General features: G+C 40.2%; 1 protein-coding gene and 2 non-coding genes across 3 annotated transcripts in view; all 3 read right to left on the bottom strand.

Moving 5' to 3' along the window:
- Window positions 1-21,041, bottom strand: part of GLCCI1 (glucocorticoid induced 1) — a 57,862-nt gene that overhangs the window by 14,936 nt on the left and 21,885 nt on the right. The window contains exons 3-5 of the mRNA XM_072412935.1: window positions 16,423-16,512; window positions 10,564-10,677; window positions 1,514-1,663 (exon numbers count right to left, since the gene is read on the bottom strand). Coding sequence (XP_072269036.1) covers window positions 1,514-1,663; window positions 10,564-10,677; window positions 16,423-16,512 — 354 coding nt within the window. The remainder of the gene's footprint in view (window positions 1-1,513; window positions 1,664-10,563; window positions 10,678-16,422; window positions 16,513-21,041) is intronic.
- Window positions 96-228, bottom strand: LOC140332236 (small nucleolar RNA SNORA54). Its single transcript, XR_011921085.1, has one exon. It is a non-coding gene; the product is annotated as a small nucleolar RNA SNORA54 (small nucleolar RNA).
- LOC140332235 (small nucleolar RNA SNORA54) lies at window positions 2,952-3,084 on the bottom strand. The gene has a single exon (XR_011921084.1). It is a non-coding gene; the product is annotated as a small nucleolar RNA SNORA54 (small nucleolar RNA).

Here is a 21,041-nt window from a genome sequence, read left to right as displayed (position 1 = left end):
TCATATTTAATATATATTTTATATTTTGAATTTATATTTAATAATATAGTAACATTTGCAGATTCAGACTGGTAGGCTTCCCCTAGACACATTTCTAGTGTTCCTGGTATCTAGGGGAAATGACAGGACACAGAACCTGCCACATGCACCCCCCAACCAGTTATATTATAGCACTGGAATGGAACCCGCAGCCAGAAGGGAACTGGAAGCAAGTTACGAACAGTGCACTAGCCATGCACCCTATAAAGTGATAGATAAAAAAGAAAAAAAAATTTTTTTGGGCAGATCTATGTATTGTACATAATTATATAATTCTTGTATTAAACATATGTAGGAAAATGGTATCAGTCCATAACCCAAGTGGGAAACAGAGGCAGAACCAGATAAAGTTCTCCTATTAGGAGTAGCCTTGGAGCCCACTTGATGGGTGGACAAATTAGAGGATACTGAGGAAAAGAAGAGTAAGAGATTGCAAAATACTGTAATATCTGGTTGTAACAGTGATACTTACCTGTCTCTACCTCCCATGAAGAAGCCCTTTTGGCGAAACAGGTTGGAAGCAAGACAACTAATACTTCTTAACCTTCATTAACTAATTTACACATCCTATAAAGTGTTAATTCACTCTGGTTCATTAGGGTCAGCTGGTGCACTTCCTGTGCTCAGACGAGGAAAGCTGCAACTTCTGCAACGTTTTTGAAATACTTAATGCTTAGAAAGTTTCTCACTAATATTGAAATTCCTTTTGCAGGATTTTCCTAAATAGTGGACTTTATTGACGTATATTATAGTAGACTTCTGGGAAAACCAGCAAGCCAAGCTGGAAATTACATTTCTGACATTTCTGTACAGCGTGCAGAACACCTCCAGGATGCCATGTAAGATTACATTTATGTAAAGTGAAAAGGTAATTTTTAATAAGACTGAATTATATGTAGAGCAATTGTAAATACTATTTCCTTTTTATTTGTACATACCAAAGCTACTTTTTAAATCATAGCATACAATAATCAAGGTTGTCCAGGGAATCCCTTAAAGTGAACTTGGCTTGGCCCAAAATGTGCACAAGATAATATTGCTAAAGTACAGGTGCCCCGTGATGCCTGCTGCTACCCGTGTAGGCAAAATAACCTCTGATAACTAGAGTTTTAAGGTCTAGGCAGGATGTGGCATAAAAGTGATGGGCAACATTCTCCACTTTAAATTGGCATTGCCCTGTGTATAGTCTGTGCCCCATGAAGCACCTTAGGCCAGCTCAGATTTACGCTTCACAATAGACAGCTGGAAGATTCTTAGAGAGCTATGTTGCCTACTGTGCATCAGTCACTGCAACATCTGGAAAACAGAAAAGCCTATTGCTGGTGAACACATTTAGCTCATTGCTTTCCAAAAACGTTTTTATTTCCTCAGTATTAATTTCCAGCTGCAAAGCAATATGCAAACAAAGCGCCAGGGATGACATATCTACTCACTAATTTAGGCCCGTTACCCAACATCGTGTAACATACGATACCTTGACTACGTCTTTTTCACTAGTTTCTTTAATGAAGACCTTCTCAAGTTCAGGACTTATTCCTTCCACATTACATGGAACTCTGGTGCCTACAGATTTTGGTACCAGGATGCTTGCAGTGGGCACAGGAATGGATCGGGATGATGAAGCCTAGAAGCACAAAATACAAGTAATGGTCATAAATAAATACAACAGGCATTTTGCATTTTTAGACAACCTTAACATAGTTTTACATTTTTTTTTTCCATGCGTACACTTTAAAGGAATACCACACGCTTCAAGGACAGACAAGTGTCACATTAGGTGATAAAGCATTTGCATGACCTTCAATGTGCAATGATCTGTCTTATGATATGGGCAACACTGGGACAAAAAATCCTTGAATGTGAAATAAAAGAGCTTTTTGGTTCACCCATATGGAAGATTTATTGCACTTTACGATTCCTAAAGGTACCTGGAATCCTTTGGCTTAGCTTAAAAGGGCAACTTGTAGAAGAGCATTATCTACTCGCAACCAGTGCAGCTATGCCGACACTTCACAGATTCCCATACAAAATAATAGGGGGGTTGATTATTGTTACACAGTATTTATATATTGCCAACATATTACGCAGCGCTGTACAAAGTCCATAGTCATGAAAAATAGCTGTCCCTCCATGGTGCTCACATTCTAATGACCTTATCATAGTCATATGTTATTATTATTATTATTATTATTAAACAGGATTTATATAGCGACAACATATTACGCAGCGCTGTACATTAAATAGGTGTTGCAAATGACAGATTAATACAGACGGTGATACAGGAGGAGAGGACCCTGCCCCGAAGAGCTTACAATCTAGTAGGTGGGAGAATTTACACACAATAGGAGGGGTCTTTATTTATGTTAATCTCTAATACAATCAAAGGTCAATTTTGGGGGGAAGCCAATCAACCTAACTGCATGTTTTTGGAATGTGGGAGGAAACCCACACAAACACAGGAGAACCTGCAAACTCCATGCAGATAGTGTCCTGGCTGAGATTCAAACCTGGGACTCAGCACTGCAAAGGCCAGAATACTTACCTCTGCACCACCGTGCTGCCCATGAGGAATATAATCAGAATAATAATTATAGCATGTGCAGTAACGCAACACAATTTAAATTGTCTGAAAGCACTACAGCACAGGGATTAATAGACCTGCAGCATTTTCTACAACACAAAGATGACTCCAATGTTGTGCACTGGGGATAGAGAAAAATAACAAGCACCAACTTTACATGTTGGGGTTTCCATTTAACATGGGCAATACTATAGCCAAATTTTGTTTTATGTTTTGTAGTAATGGGATGCAAAATGTTAGTGAACACATGTGGTAATTACCACTCATTGATAAGCGCTCTGGTAGCCTTAGATCACCAGTGCACAACAATACTAAAGCCTTTTCAGACATAGTGTGTCCCTGGTATTTAGGGGAGATGGCAGAACACAGTATCCACCACATGCACCCCCCAACCAGTTATAATATAGCACTGGAATGGAACCCGCAGCCAGAAGAGAACTGGAAGCAAGTTACGAACAGTGCAGTCAGTAACCAATACCAGCCACTAAGAACTAATACCAGCAATTATCAACATTGGGAAATCAATACCTTTTTTTTTTTTTTTTTTTTTAACTTAGCCAAAATAAACAGATTTCACAGTGCTGTTTGTGTAAGAAGCTTTGCATACCAATTTTTGACCTACATCATTCCAAAGTGCAAATGGATGAGATTTGATGATCAGTGCTGAAATTAGGGCACACACTGGTGTACTTTTACAAACAGATTTCAGCTATACAAGGAAGACATATCGATCAAGAGAATGTAGCTAGCAGGACAGCCAAAAATAAAAGCATCAATATGTCAATTGTCAAGGAAGACTGTTTGCCCAAGTGGACCTTAACCTAAAATGGAACACTGAAACTTGTTCATAGTGGCTAAGTAGTACCCCAAAAGATTTACCATCAGTCCGGAGTGTCTTCTGAAATAAAACAATGCAACCCCCCTGCTGTGTCTAGGCACTCCCATGCCTTGGGCCCTATAGCTAAATATCTGTAATGCACCTAAGGCTGGGTACACACGTCCAATGGTTTTTGACCAATATCGGCCGAGAATCCGGTGTGTGTGCAGCGCCTGTCGTCCATTGTCCAAATAACCGCCTTGGTGGATCCACATACGGTTGACGACGAACGATCCTAATCGTTCCGATCCTAATGCAAGGGAAGGGGGAGAGCGTACAGTAGGGTGCCGCTCCGTCATTCTCCTCCTTGCCCCTTCATAGAACAGAGTGGTGCTGTATGTACAGAGCTTGTTCGTGCACCGTGCAAGTCCTTAGTCTTGAAAGATCCTTTCCAACGACAATAATTGGACGTGTGTATGTAACTTAAGACATTGCTGCTTCTGATGTAGTAATGTCATTCTTGCGCTCCATGCTGGAGAGAAAGCTGCAGTGCAAGAATCTTTGTTTCTGCTTTATTCTGCAAATCTGGATCCTGCTTCTCTTCTGCAGCTTCTTATTACCGTATCTATCATCAGGGTGTCAAATGTCACATGAAAAAGCAAAGCCTTGCCTCTACTAAGACAGCCATCTCTAGTACAGAACAAGGCATAGTAAGTAAACCTGTTATGGGGAAAGATACCTCTCTGTTGCATGGCAATACTGGTGACTAGTCTTTTATCTTCAGCTTTCTTGGGGGGGCACTACTTCCCCATTACAAGTCTTTAAAGAAAAAAGTTAATTTAAATGTTGCAATTTGATGAATATTTTAAGTTCTCAGTGTTTATTTTCCTCGTAGCAAGAACATTCTTACTACAGATTTCCATTACTACATTATATAAATAGGTTGCAGGCTGGAAAAGTGGTGGCTATCACTGCAATAACCGAGAATCAGCCACATAAAACCGGAGGAGTTATCTTTAATGCATGCCTGCCTTCCCTCTGCACAGTGCTGTAAAGTATCTAACACTGTATACATTTCAGCTATTGTAATCAATGTTTTCTTAGAAGGTGCTGGTCCCGTCCCTTCGTATATTCACACTTTCAGCCAAAACTAATTTCCGCTTGCTAGTTTCATTGCTTTTATAGAAGGAAAGAAGGAGAACAAAACTTACTGTGGCTGTTTATTAAATCTGACATCGGAGACAGCCAATTCCAGAAGAGTAATGGTGCCCACATGTTAGAATATGATTGTAAGATATCCTGTTTCAGGCAGTTTTGTAAAAGCTGAACTCCAGGCAAACCGCTAAGTACGCAGATTAATAATATATTACAGAGCCAAAGGATTTGCATACATCAGCCAAAACATTAAAAATACCTAACATTGCGCAGGTCCTGCTCCGGTCACCAAAACAACTGACCCATCGGAGCTTGGACTCTGCAAGACCTCTGAAAAGGGTTTTGTGGTATCAGAAACCAAAATGTTAGAAGCAGATCCCATCTCTTCCCTAGGAACTTGATGCACCCAAACCATTATACTACAGACCATTCACATGATCCAAAAGGAAATCGATTAGATCAGCCCCCCCCCCCCCCATACTTTAGTTTTAACACTCAAAGTCAGTGCTTCTCAAACTTTGTAACATGGGGGAATCCTTGAAATAACTTACAGGTCTTAGGGAACCCCTTCTATAATTACTATACCCACAGCTCACAGTATATTAGTGTGGTGGTCAGTGGGAAGAATTCCTCTTACATTGCTGGCCATTGGAAGGAATGTCACCCTCTTACAGCCAAAAAGATGATTGGTGTCACTTAAACTGACCCAAGAGGTGTAAATTGCTTAAGGAACCCCTAGCAACCTCCGGAAAATTCTTGGTTAAGAAACACGTCTGAAATAACTTCCACATGCCTTTGCACAGCATGGACAAGGTAGTTACAAGCCAGGTTCTGCTACACTGCAAAATGCAGTTAGTGCAACACTTGGAGCTTGCTAACCAAGCATGGCTAATCATTTTATCACTGGGAAAATCACACATTACTGTCCAATAGGCTGTATTTGAACTGCAAAAGAGGTCAGATCACTAACCAACCTGGTTGAGGTATATAGGTCATAATTAAAATAGTCAAAAGGAAGTTTAAATTACCTATATAAAGTAGATTTTAAATTGGCCAACATATGAATTGCTAAAACGCCATCCAATTGGCAATGAAAAATAGCAATTGCTTTGATCGGTGGCAAACCCTTGTTTAGGATTCGGTGGACATACAAATCTTTTGACAAGTTATGCATTTCATTAATATATTTATCCGTTTAGCTGTTTTGCAGTAAAGTATGACGTCAGAAGCCTGCCATTCACAGGGAACATTGCTAAAAATGTCAGGATACTAAACTATAATTACTCACGATGCCACCTCAAGAACAACACAGGGAAGGAAGGGTGGTTTAAATAAATATTAGCCATGACATGAATGCAAACTCCGGGGATTCAGTGCTCTAAGTCTAGTCTAAGAAGTGTAGAAAAGAAAACAAAAACCACCATATAAAAAAAAAAAATGTAGCTGTAGAGTTTGTAAGAAAGAAAATAGCTAGCAGCTCATCGGCTTATATAAAAGCTGTGCATGGAGCAATTTCCTCAGTCTGTTATGTTTGTAGTTATAGAAGGGCAAGCAAGCCAGTAGGGAATTGTGTTTTTTTACAGAAGGTTTCTTGAAACCAACAGCATTACTGATTATCATCTGCATTTGTTACGCAAGTGGGAAAGTTAGAGGAAACCTGTACAGAAAAGAATGAGGATGTCCCTTACAAATTCTTCACAAATGCTGCTTTGGCTGGCTACCTCAAGAATTATTTTAACAGATCTGAACAAAATAAAATGTTCGAAACTCTTGTTTCGGTTCAGTGAAAAAGTATTGCCAGCAGAAGAGCCACATAGGCAGGCAATCTGCAGGTCTAGGCCAGCAGTGGCAGCCTATTCTTCACACTACAGGCTTCCATAAATAAAACTCCATTCTCCCTGACCAAAAATTTTGTACAGACCTCTGGAATAAATTACCAGCTGCCTTGTTTCCATGGCTGGACAGTGTCACGCCCTACATTGAGACAGGTGGCATGCAACAAGCCTGGCCATAGGGTAAAGTGTTGGGCTAAGTCTATAAAAGACAAATATGTGCCATCACTGGGGAGAACTTTTATGCCATGTGCACACTTAAAGCGGATCTAAACTCAAAATTTTTACTTTAAGCAAAAATTGCATTTACTTTTTTTTTATTTTTTAGAGCAATACAATCCTTTCTCCATCTACGTCACCCAATCTCCTTCCTGCAGGGTGCGAGATCAGGTGATGTACAAAGAAGAACCCATAGAAGAATGAAAAAGAAGAAGGATACTGGGACAACGCGGGACCCAATTGAAGAAACCTCCCGATGGATAGACGGATCTGCAGGAATTTTGGCTTTAAGTATTAGGGCTTTCATGACTAGCATCTAGATCAGTGTTTCTCAACCAAGGTTCCTGCAAGGGTTGCTGTGGGTTCCGTGAGCTATTTGTGACTCAGTTCAGTTTTGGCGACTCCATTGATCATTTTCGTATCTGTAAGGATGACAATTTTCTCCCTGGCCAGAGGTTAGGAGACATTCTTTCTACTAACACCATGCTAATATACTGTGAGCTGTGGATATAGTAATTATATAGGGGGTTCTTTGAAGTTCTTTCAAGGGTTCCCCCATTGTAAAAAAGGTTGCGAAAGACCAACCTAGTCTTACAATTCAGTCAGGTGACCCATGCATCCCTACCTGATCGCACACCTTCCTTCGTTTCGCAGTGCCCTTTATTACCTTTCTATCACAGTTAGCAGTCACCCCCGTCTAACATACCAGCAGCAGTGGGACTCCTTTAGCCAAATTTTGGTTCTGCTTCCTCTACAGAAAGAAAAATCTAATTTTGTTCAGAACACTACCCGGGGTCACAATATACTTCCAAAGATGACAATCTAAATCTTTGTGTCTGCAAACTCACTTTGTGATTTGCCTTAGTTTGATGACTTCAAGAAAGGAAACTGAAGAAATGCCTTCTTCTGCCTGCAGCAGACTGACATCTCATCATCGGTAAATGGACTGGAGCTTGTAGTTCGGCATTTTAATGTAAAGCTTTTCATCAAAAATAAAAAACTGCTGCTGAACAGTTTGCCATGTTAGGAATTTGTTCATGTAGACTTTAAAGTTAATGAAAGGTGCACTTTAACTATTACAAAAAAAATATATATATATTGCACAGTTCTTACAATTTATCTTGTGCAAGGTAATGTAGACATCCCAAGAACAAATCAACCCAATTCTGAAAAATACAATCACCAGGCTGACAGTTTCCAGGCAGGATCCAACAGAAGGGATGAGTGAATTAGGGCACACAGGACAAACATTGCTGCAAGTGATTTCCAAATACGTGAGACAGGCACAGACCTGCCCGGTTTAAATAACCCCAGAATGATGAACAATGAAGTGTACCTACCAATAACATCGATCACAAACCTGAGCTCTCCTCAGCTGTATGCCAAGCACTGAAATGCAACAAATATATTTATAGAACTCACATTTTACTGCAGGTGTAGGCCAAGCAATCTGTGCGATGGGCAACAACTTTTACATAACATTTGTGGCCTGGACAGTAGAACTCCACAAGGACAAGATAGAGATGTTGGCAATCACACAATTTGCTTCCTATGTATGCTGTGTATTACCGATCAGATGATCCCCTTTCCAAAACCACCCAAAGCTCCCTCACATCTTCCAAGATTTTAAAACAAAGCAATTACTGCAAAAAATAAGGTAAAAGTAGAGAGCTAGCAGACTGGCAGGTACAAGCAGGCACTGTAATAAACTGAAAAATGTTAATGTTTTGGGCATGTAAACAAGTTTAAACTAGGTTTGTGCAACACAGATTCACTTAAATACTCCCATTTCTGAAGAAGACTAATTTTACTTTTCACCCATGATGAAGCACTGGGTAATATATCACACGGGGTGGCATTGCATTCCTCACGTCCAGCATATTAAGAGAGCCTGGTTTACAACTTAAATCCCAAATTAACTGTTATAAGTAAGCAAAAGAATTCAGGTGTACAACTTCACACAACCTTAATACAGGAACAATGGACCAGGAAGAAGTCAGATACCAATTGGCATGCTGTTGAGTAGTAACTATAATTGTAAAAGCAGTGGTCTCTCTAAAGAGGTCTGGTACGCCCCTTGCTGAATCCGAGTTCACCAATAAGAACTGATCACAAGTTTTTATGACTGCATACCTATAAATCTGGCTGGCTTAACAGGGGGAGTTCCATGTTGTGACAAAGGTTCAGGGGAGAGAGCTACGGTACAAGGAGGAGACCACAAGAATTTCAAAATAAAGGAGCAGCTGTATGCTAGAGACATGGAAGAGGCTGAATATAGAATGTAGAAGACATAGGCCAGCAGAGGAACTAAACCCACGATATTCACCTGTCCCTGTTCCGTCACAGGGTACTGCCACTGTTTTCTCCCCCTAGAAACTATCTTAGGCCATCTTGATCTGCCAGGCCAGGATGACCTAACTCCCGCAAAAGCATGCAAGGTATTTTATTGTAGGCATATGCAGGGGAAACCACAGTTGCAAGGTTTCACTGGCAATGAACATTAGGCTGCACATGCACAAAATCTGAGAGCTGGGCTGCATAAGGCAGGTAAGATCAGTTATTGCAGAAGGTACATCGCCGGCTCCTTCCTGCAATAAACACCTAATTTATCGCCACTGGGACCTTCATAGTTTTTCACTCATAGAAATATGGGGTTTGCCACCTCCACCAAAAAAATACATGCTACCTGGCTGTCAGATATTATTAATATTATCCAGTATTTATATAGCGCCAACATATTAAGCCCCGCTTTACAAAGTCCATAGTCATGTGACTAGCTGTCCCTCAAAGGAACTTACAATCTAATGTCCTTTAATACAGTCTAAAGACAATTTCGGGGGGAAGCCAATTGACCTAACTGCATGTTTTTAGAATGTGGGAGAAACTGGTGTACCCGGAGGAAACCCACGCAGGCACAGGGAAAACATGCAAACCCCATGCAGAGTGGGTCTTGGTCGAGATTCGAACCTGGGACGTAGCGCTGCAAAGGCCAGAGTGCTAACCACTGAGCCACCATGCTGCCAATAACCTTCTGACTTTGCTACTGGGTGTATATATCTTCTCCAGCTGCTAGTTTGTTATAGCTGAATAGAACCACCATACCAGCCAAGCATTTCACATTTTTTAAAGAGGAGAGGTCAGCACTGGCAGGAAATATATTTTTCTCACCACAGATTTCCGTTATTGACAAAATGTAAATGTTTTATTCCTTTCTGCTGTCCCCTCCCCTGGCTTCCTTGTACCACTCACACTCCCTAACCATAAATCTGTTATGTTTTGCAGCAGCAGGAGTCTGTGTTTGAGAAGCTAAAAAAAGAGCTGGGGAACTATAATGAGATATTTCTGCGAGGGGTTCGAGCCAGGTTTCCATGCTGAAACGCACAGCGTGGTTCTCGAATGAGGAACTAGAGCCAAAGAAAAAAAAAACATTACACACAGCAGAAAAAGTAAATAGGCGGACTGGACACAGGAGGACAAATTCACCTAAACCTGACATTTGTTTTGTTGTGCAGATAAACCACCATGATGTTTTTTTTATTGAGAGGGGGATCTAATTGATTTGACAAGTACAAGGACACTGGACTATATGCAAAAATAACACTTTTTCATAGAACACAGAACCCAAAGTCTTGTCTTCAGCACTCATTGTTGGCATATGATTGGCTCCATGACCAGAGACCTAGAACATGTTCAGGATTCTAAGTCCCAAGGGTATCTACAGAATATTGGGCCTAATGCTGTTCTTCAATGTTCTTTTAATCAAGGATTACAAGTATTAGCATACCTGCTCATATATTATCTCCCAACAGCACCCCAATCAGGGGAACATAACATAGGATGATGCTTCTGGCATTACAACTTCTCATCAATGAGGTGGAAAAGGAACTTGGAGAACAAAAAAGTGCGGTGGGCACCCTCACCTGAGTATGACTGATTGCTATGTGGTTTCCCTGGAGAAGCAATGGACTGTCTTTATCTTTGATATGACGCGTGTTGTTCTTGGTCCTCTGTAGCTGCTGTCTTAGTTTGGCGATCTGTGGAGACAAACAAACAAAAAAAAAAAAATTACATGAATCCAATTGGAACAATTTTCTGCCTGTATGGAAAATGGCTGTACAAAACAGTAATATGCAGCCTTTAAAGCCACATACACACGTGCAATATTAGTCTTTGGAAAGGATCTTTCACAATCCTTTCCAACAACTAGCACTACACGATGCATGAACAAGTGCTGTACATACAGCACCTTTCTGCTCTATGCATAGGGGAGGGGAAGAGCGTTGGAGCGGCACCCTGCTCCATGCTCTCCCCCTTTTCTTTGAATTAGGATTATTCGTCCTCCATCGTCAGTGAATCTGCCAGGACGGTCGTTCGGACGATAGACGACTGGTTCTGTACACGCCAGATTCTCACTTGATATCAGCCCTGAGCCCATTATCGGGTGAGAACAGTTGGACGTGTACACGGAGCTTAAAGCTCCGATAAAGATAAGAGTTCCCCCCGACCCTGTATAGGCTGCAGCTTTTGGATTTGGTTTCCTTTGCGTTTAATATCAAACATTCATAAAAATTGTTTTTTAAGAATGTTTAATATTAAACACAATATTGATATTTCAAGGTATGCATACTTAAGTGTGGATAGGCAGTTTGGATGCTTTCACTGAGTTTGCTTTGTGGGGCAGTAGAAACAACAGGACTAAATTTCATCCCCCTTCTCCATTTTTTTTTTTTAACCATTACCATATTCATGTTTTCTCCTAAAGCAAATCTTGCTTCAATTATTTAACCATAAGCAGGACACAAACAATTTTTATGAATGTTTGATATTAAGCGCAAAAGAAATAGATTTGTAAACCTATTGCTATGTTTATGAAAATGTATTCCCCACAGCCCGTTCAAGGCTAAGGAGCGTGACCTGGCTGGTTCTGGCTCAGCTCTACTCAAGTTTAACCGCTACCTTAAAACTATGCAAAAGGAAAGAACCCTTTTATGTGCTTACAATATATTACCTGGTTCTTCTACACAATTCTTCTACAATTCATATGAACACTATTCTGCATGTTTTCTGCATAACTAGTGCTTAGCAGAAAGACTTTCACCACCAAGGCAGAGTACCAGTCAAACTTTAATTTGACAACCCGTCCTTTGCGTCTGAGAAATTCCAAGCAGAATATGCTGCTACGTTGACTCCCAAGAGTCGTCCTACACATAATGTATTCAGGCTGCTGACAGATGAAGTTCTTCGGAGGAGTGCCTGCATATATTCTTGCCCCTGCAATATTCTTGCAAATCTGATGGGTCAAAAAAACAGTTTCTTGCTGCAAGAAGATATAGGAAAAACAATTGCTGGAACTTGAACTAGAGGAGGAGAGGGAGGTTTAGGAATACAACATTCTCAGCTATTCGGGGCAGGGTCCTCCACTCTTCGTGTGTCACTGTCTGTTTGTCTGTCTTTTGCAACCCCTATTTAAAGTACATTGCTGCATAATATGTTGGCGCTATATAAATCCTGTCTATTAATAATATCACCATTCTCAAAACGCTAGTGACATAACAGGAAGTTGGGGGGGATGAGGGATAAATAACGAAAATCTGAACAAGGGAAAAAAATTTTCATGATGTGTTGGAAAAATTGTCCCTAAGGCTGCGAGCGTCTGATTCTGGATGCACCTTCGCAGTTATACTTTCTGAATAGCAATTCTGATTTTGTTGGCTTATCCTAATTGGTTGCTGGATTTTTTTCCTAATGAGGTCGGTCACCACAACAACCGACGGTCCTTCATTTACTTTTACACATCGTTTTAATGCAGCAAAATCCATTAACAATGTCTGCACTGCCAGAACGCCGGTTAATTTGACGGTTTAATCTTGCGGTAATGCAGACGCGGGATGGTGGAGACGTTCACTTGCACTTTGTAATTAAACCAACTAGAACAAAACTGATGTCTAGGTTACCGAGAGTGGGCGTAAAGTAACTAGCGAGAAGTGTAAAACGGCGGGCGTGGGCGCAGTATGGATGACACATAGTAATTTGCAACCTGTGCTTTTATTCAGGCTGCACAGCTCTCTCATTGACAGTGACAGATTGGGGTTATACAGGATTTTAATAGCTGCTGACCTGAAATAACATTCAATTGTCAGGAACAGCTTCCTTTGCTACGCACGTATCTCACACAAAAAGGCTGCACATGGGCATTCTTCTTGACGCATTTTAGAATAAAGTTCCAGAGAACTTTCCAAAGTTCAAACTATGTTTGCCAATAGGGGATAAGTAAGTAACTGCATATAGGACAGGAACGCTATTCCACTAAACTTGTTATTAGAACATCTAAAGCTATATTTAAAGTCACACTATAAACATTCCCATATACTTTAGTAAATCACCTTAAAAACAAGGCCTCACTGACGTCGGTAGCTGCAGGGACCATGGTGTAGTTCATTCTAAAGCTGCGTACACACTTGCAATTTTTGTCGTTGGAAAGGATCTTTCACGATCCTTTCCAACGACAAGGGACTGCACGATGCATGAACGGTGCTGTACATACAGCACCGTTCATGCTCTATGGAGAGGGGAGGGGGAGAGCGACGGAGCGGCACCCTGCTGCGCGCTCTCCCCCTTCCCTTTCATTTGGATCGGTTGTCGTCCATCGTCTGTGGATCCGGCAGGACGGTCGTTCGGACGATGGACGACACCGACTGTACACACGGCAGATTTTCACCCGATTTTTGGCCGATGCCGATTATCGGGCGATAAAAATCTGCCGTCTGTACGTAGCTTACGATACACAGCAGAATTTTTTTTTTTTTTCAGGTCAGCTTTCTCTGCTTCCGCCAACTTTTTAACATGCAAAGTAACTGCAGAGCATATGCACATGAGGAGAGGAAGGGCAGAGTTCACACCTGGACAACATCATTGCTTATCTTGTGAATTTGAGGATGAAATGCAGCTACAGAGGTAAGGCATTGCTTGTTTTCAGGCCCATTTCAAGGAGTTTGAACATGTAGGGGTTATACCCCTGGTGAGCATTACCCTTGAGACAGAAAGGGAGGGAAAACACCAAATCTTAGAGTTGACTGAGCAACAAATGAGTAAAAATTCTTCAAAGATGTCACCTGTTCCAATGAAAATGCTGTAACTCAAGAGTTCCGTTTACTGTTCTGATTTCCTTTTTTTCTTCTCCATCTCTATCCTCCAAAAGGTACCAATGTAAAGAGTTGACCAACGTTAAGCACCTCTGTTCAGCGGTTTTACCGTTTTTGAGTAAATTGTTTAAACCTTCACGTCGCTGCTCGTGTCCTTCACCACCCAGTAGCAGCTCCACGACTGGTCGAAATGTGAATCACTTGTTGCAACTGCTGGTTACAATTTGTCTGTCCAAAATAACATTAAGAGTGCATTGGTGGGGCCACTCTCCCTGGGCCTAGTTAACCAATAGTTTGCAGCACTCTAGCCAGAAATACACTGGTCTCTTCCTGGTGAATGTGCAGTCCACCTCTCTCTCATCACCTTCCGGTTTGTTACAGGCGTCCTTACCGGCCAAATTTCTAAGGCCTCCCAACCCGTTCCAACCCATAAAGCACTATTCCCAGAATATCCTAATTTTCCAATGCATGGTTTTTTAAGATCATCAAGTATTGAAAACTTGCCTGATAAATAGGTCAGAAATATAGGCAGCTATTAGGTTCCTGTAGCTGGCTGACACCACTATCTTTTTTATTCTTAAAAAATAGATGGAACAGGACTCTCAGAGCTGACATGAAAGGCTTACATGGCCCTGCGGAGACTCCTGACTGCAATTCAGCAAATACAACTTTTCACCGTCCCGCTCCCAACCCACGATTGGAAAAATGAGGAATAAAGGCAAACTGATGAGCCCATCTTGCTGCAGCTTCTGCTTTTCACTTGATAGCAGTTACCTGCATCAAAGTCTGGATGAGTCCTAGTACCAACCCTCCAGCCTAAGCCCTTCCTCAGGAGGACATACAAGCACATGAATTCAATAACTTTTTAATGAACAAGTATCTGAATAAATGAGAATGGTTTTATATCTGTCTGAACTGTAGCTATGTCCTGCAGTGCACACTTCCAAGGCATAGATGCCTATGACAGGCCAAAGATCTGGTGCATTTGGCAGAGTCTTTTGGTCCCTGGTGGGGTGATTTTTGCACTGCTATTTCTAAAGAAAAAATGCTCTAAATAGCTCCACCATTCCAGTGTTCCATGAGACTCCAAGGCCAACAAAGGACAGTAAAATGAGAGCTGGTAGAACTTATTTAGAATAGCGAGAGGCTAAAGTAACCAATTCGATTTTTGTTTTTTATGCCAATATTCACCCTTCGGGGTCTGTGTGCATGTCTGCTGCAAGGGACGGAATGGAGGAGTCTGTGTGCATGTCTGCTGCAAGGGACAGAATGGAGGGGAACCACAAGTATACAGTGGACACCTTAAAGTGCAGAATACTTGCAGTGACCAGGGAATAATGAAACTTGTGAGTTTAAAGGCACCACATAATAGGAATGTTAATATACTTGATGCAATGATTTAGGTTGCTTGCCTTCTTTTTTAGCGATCCTGTGGTTACCAAAAACAAAGTGAAAATTTCCTAAGCATCACAAATGCATCATCACTATATAAAATTCACTTATTTGGTATGCCAATATGCAGGAGAACGCAACATATCATGAGTCATTTCCTCAGCTTAACTAGAGGGAAAAAAATGCTCAGATTTCAATTGTGTACGGTGACTAAAAGACATTGAGTGCATTACTATGGAAAGAAAACCCTATCTGTACTGAAAATTTAATTTTTACTGTAAAAAGGTGTTCTGCTTAGCAAAGCATGATCAATTCCCTAACCCAAGAATGGCTAAGTGAAAGGGTACACCCGAACGGCCAATTAAAGAAAGTGCACTGTCATTGGGTGGGGTAACATAGCATTTTATACCAGGCAGCACCAATTGGGTCACTTTAAATCCCTAAGTGAAAGAAAGTGAAAGAAGTAGGTGCAAAGAGAAAAGATGAGAAAATGCAGCCTTTAGAGTCTGGATTAAAGCAAACCTAACCTTAACTACATGAGCAAAGTACCGGTTGACTTCAAAGCACCTGGAAACTATGTAAAAACTACTAAGTGGCTTTTGCTTTACCGCTTCCTTTTAAATTGAAGGAGCGACTGCAAAACACAGAAACCGTCCACCCCCCCCCCACATGAAGTCGATCTTACCATTGTAGCGACTATTCTGGCCTCGAATAGTTCATACATTGGATAAAATAACAAATCGAAGGAAAAGGAAGCTGCTAAAAATATATTAAGTAAACGGTAACATTATAACCAAAGCTTAACAATACATTACAAAGGCTTCCCCCACTACCAGACTCCCTAATACTCACCTTGCCTTCACTCCATCGCCACATCTTCCTCTATAGCAGCCAACACTGAAAACCCTGGCATCATCAACTAGGTGCTGCAATGGTGTCCCTCAGTTATCCTAAAGGTAATTGATACCACTGGGGCCATGCAACTAGCTTTTAACCTCATGCACTATCACAGAGATGCAATGGAGAGAAAAGGGTGTAAAAAAGTCAGATTTGAGGAACTGGATGGTCCCTTTTGAATTATGCACTTGATAAATTCACAACCCTGTCCCGTCAATATGTGAAAAGCTAGAGAAAGACAGAGCATGGTGCAATGTACAGGAAAAAAAACAAAACAAAAAAAAAAAAAAACACGCACAAATTAAAAAAATAAATAAAAAATGTTTTACATTGGAAGTAATGGTGTACCTCTTTGAGTTGATCCGCACTACCCCAGGATGCAGACCGCTGATGGACGACTTTCTTCTCCATAGCCTCTTCTCCCCAGCAGCTTGGTGTCTATGGGAAGAGACAAAGTTTTAAAGCTACTGACTGGTCCTGCCTATTCTCACCAGGAAAATTTACAGGATGTACAGCTCTAAAAGACAATGCAAATGTGGGTTTTGCAGATGAATACACATTAAAGCCTTTGATGCTCTAAATACGGATGTGCCCACCTGCACCAGATCCTCACGGCAGAACCATTTGCATCAGTCCTTTAACCCAGAGTTCCTTACAATCCTGCAATACAAACCTCTGGAGGAGCCCTGATTGAAAAATGTTGCTCTATAATGTGCACATAGATATAGAGCAAAATTTTTCAATCAGGGCTCCTCCAGAGGTTGACAGTCAGGATAAGTGACACCAATGATCTTTTTGGCTATCTGTAAGGGTGACATTCCAATGGCCAGCAATGTAAGAGGAATTCTTCCCACTGACCACCACACTAATGTACTGTGAGCTGTGGATATAGTAAATATAGCAGGGGTTCCCAGAAGACCTGAAAGTTTTTTTAAAAGGTTCCCCCATGTTAAAAATGTCTAGAATCCCCCATGTTAAAAATGTCTGTTCCCCCATGTCTAGAATATCTGCTATATAGCCAAATGAAACTCAGTACATTGGTCGTTGTAATGAAAGCTTCACAGCATTGGCCAACTGGTCAACACAGTATTTTTATTTTCCAAGTACAAATATGAAATATTTTTCAAAATGGCTCAATTATCAGCAAAAAAAAAAAAAGCAATATCAACAGCTATATAAAATCACTTTAATGATAAAACAAAGTTTTGTAGTAACAATGTTAATTCATGAACCTGATAAGTTTATTATTAAAAACTTCCTGCTGTGAACTATTAAAAAATGACGTACTGCTGGAAAAGTACATGTTTAACTCTTTGGTTGTTGGAAATGTATATAATATTTGTTGTAAAAAGACCAATAAAATATTTGAAATATAAAATGGCTTAACCAAAATTTTAGAAATATAAACTTTAGCAGATATGTCACTAGGTTGTTCTTGTGTAAAGTTCCTCAGAATTCCTAATTTCATGTTTTGAGACAATGCTGTGCTATTTTCTCCTGAAACCCCAGTATTGTCAGCCGAACCCAAGAAGACAATATTGAATTTTAGAACAGTACTTCCTCATACATAAGATGAATTTAAATAAAGTACGTGGATTTAAATTATGTAAAGCAGAAAACTATGGTACAGCTGATAACACTGCTTGGAATTTGATGGCAGCATGTGCAACAATTTAGGATCTCCTTGAATTCTTGGATTGACTTGCAGCTAGAGGTAAAATATAGGGAAAAGTGAACACATTGTAACACATACTGAATGTTCAAAATTTTTTTTTTTTCCGAAATGATAAAAAAAAAAATAAATTCCATTTAACTTTTATTGTTTACAGCACTCGATAAGAATAATCCAAGGTCCTCTTCAGACGAGTCCCATTGTGCCGCAGAATCACTGGGCCTGATAGAAGCCTTGTGTCTCAGTACATTAAACATGCAAAAGGAGAGATTGGGCTCACCGAGGAGGTGTATGGTGTGGCAGGAAGACTCGCTGCTATTCTATTACTAATTCTAAGCCAGTGTGAAATATTAAACAAGTCTCTCAAGTCACTAAGCATTAGCAGACAATTTTACAAAGCTTGTGTGTAGAACGGCAGGAGAAATATCCTGCAGAGGACAAATCTAGAAAACTATATATCCAGATTTTTTACTGCTCATAGGTTTCTCCATTGCAAGCAGAAGACAAGAACCCAAACCCATTCCCACACCCATCAAAAGTCAGAACACCCCAACATTTCAGAAAAATAATGGAATGGTTCAAACACGTCGGTTTCTATTGCAACCCATTTCCCAATAAAGAGGATTTTCTTTACTTCTCCTGCAAAAACAGAAATGAAGAATACATTTCTCTAAAAGAAAGAAATGGTCTTGGTAGACTGTCACAGGAAATAGATTTTCCTTCTATTCTGGTAGTGACCCAAAAAGTTTGATTTTTCTTTATAGAACCCACCAGGACAAATGAGATGAATTACCACAATGGAAACACAAAAAGCATTAGAGCATCGATGAAATTCAAAGAAAAAGTTTTACCTATAAAGTTGAACTTTGGGCACAATATATAATCCAATAATATCCCCCAATAGCCACAAAGGATATAAATCCCCTTCATTGTTCTCTGCAGCCCTTTTTTAGCCAGGTGTACCACCCGGCTGTTTTGGGTGGTTAATGAAAAATTGTAGATTGTAAGCTCTTCTGGGTCCTCACCTCCTCCTGTGTCACTGACTGTATTTGTCATTTGCAACCCCTATTTAATGGGCAGCACTGCGTAATATTTTGGCGCTATATAAATACTGTTTATTATTAATAAAAGTATATATAATAATCAAATACAGGGGCCACCAAGGGCCTACAGCTTCTTCCCAACCAGAATAAAATGTCTGGGGAGAATACTGCACTTTTGTGATCACCAATGCCTTTGCAGAGCCAGATATCGCGGTGCGAAAGTAGTGGTGATAATCACTGCATGAGAGGAGAGCTGTTAGAGGGACCTACCTGTCCCATTTACTACAGGGTGCTTGTGAAAAGTACAAAGGTGAGAAAGAAAGACCAGACACCCTGCATAAGGAAAAGGAGCAGGAATGACTGGTCTGTATTACAGGAAGTTATAGACAGAGGCAATATGCACGAGTTTAGGGCGGATTAGCACAGATCTATGCAAAAAATATAACACTGAACTCCAAGGAAAGGACAAATTCAGCATTCAACCCAGAAGTTTTTTTAAACCAGGTGGGCAGAAATTATAGGCGGGTGGCAGCCCCTGTATTGTGACCCAACTCCTAGGTAACCACCCAAAAACGATGGGTGGTTACTGAAAAGTGCCAGGTGGTGCGCGCAGCTAAAAGGCTCTGGGGAGAACACTGAAATCTTTCTTTGTAGAGAGGGTCCCCCCACACTGCAAGGGTGCTATGCTCATTTTTTGTTTAGGGTAACATTAGAAATGCATTTTTGCTTTCACCTCTTCCTTCCAAAGCATCTTGGGATGCAGGACTGCTGGTCCTGCAAGATATGTAAAGACATCAGAGTACCTGTGACCCATGGAGTGGCTTAAGGAGGAGGAAAAAGGTCATAAATATGAGGGATATGGTAAAATGGCTTTTTTTTTTTTTTTTTAATGCCACCAAAATGAAAGTAGACATTCTGCGCTCCCTTACATTGCAACTACAAAGATGATTCTGTCATTCCCCCAGAATTCAGATGTAAAACAATATTTATCTAGCCCAGATTTTTTATTTAATGCTTAATTTACGGCAAACAGATTTACACTTGCAATACATATATAGACACAGTTGCCAATAGCTCTTCATAAATAATTTGGGCTATGCAGAGTACAATGCACTAAGCTCTGATCATCCACACAAAAAAAGGCTGCGGAGGGACTCACAATATCTACTGCATGTTAATGAGATATCGCTACAAAGAGCAGATTGTATGATGGCTTCATGCATTATTTCATCAAAGGCCATTTAAATATGCAACAAAACACGACTGCAACTTAGAGCGATGCCACACTCAGACTATAAATGGGGAGAACATTTAAAGGCCAATTTTTTTGATCTGTGTCTGGCTCAGCAGGAAACCTAAATATGAATAAAAAAGAATTTTACGTTGGCAATAAAAGCCCCCCCCCCAAAAAAAAAAAAATTGCTGCTAATATTTTTTTTTTTGTAATTGTACTTTTACTCATTTTATTTTGGGAAGCGGGTTTATTTAATGGGAGAGAAGTAACACTAAGACCAGGGAACAGCATTGGACAGAAGGGGAATATTGCAGGCAAAGCTGCATTTTTCCTTGTTGCTAAAAAAGACATATGAACACATACATGAATCCAGAAACAAAAAAGCATCATAGTGCAGCTTAGGAATGCTTCAGTGTACTGACTGCGTAATTCTGTTTTTCAGTTTTTTTTTGTTTCCTTTCTACACTTAAATTATCTCCTATATCTATAAAGGGAGCCACGGTTGACATATTCCTCTCCGTGAGATGGTGGATTAATGGGATTTCCATAGCAAACATAAAAAAAGATAAAGATATTTCTACCTTCCCTTCAACCTTCAGGAAGTGAAATGAACATTGCATTTCCAGCAAAGCCATCAGATGTATTCTATACCGGCTAAAAACATTCTTTTCCTCAAAAAATTAAAATGAATCAAGCTGCTGTATTGCATTTTTGTTTGGATTCCCCACTGCTATCTTATTTTTAGAATTTGGACAAATCAAGGAGTTGTTTTTTAAACCAATCACATTCCAAAATAAATGGTGACCACTAGAGGGAGCATTAACTAATCTGCAGGTTTAACTTTTCAAATTTGAGACAGCAAGCAAGCAAAATGGGAAGATCAGTAAAATAATAAAGTGCTAAAAATAAGCATAAAATGAAAACACCCTTTCTTTTCATGCAAAATCTGCATCTCAGGCATATATAATAAATGGATTGTGGATTCATTACCATACTATAAAGTGTATTTCTATATCTG

Source organism: Pyxicephalus adspersus, chromosome 5 (genome assembly GCF_032062135.1).
Source record: "Pyxicephalus adspersus chromosome 5, UCB_Pads_2.0, whole genome shotgun sequence".
Taxonomy (NCBI): Eukaryota; Metazoa; Chordata; class Amphibia; order Anura; family Pyxicephalidae; genus Pyxicephalus; species Pyxicephalus adspersus.
Note: the sequence above shows the minus strand (reverse complement) of the source record. Positions and strands in the feature narration are given on the sequence as shown.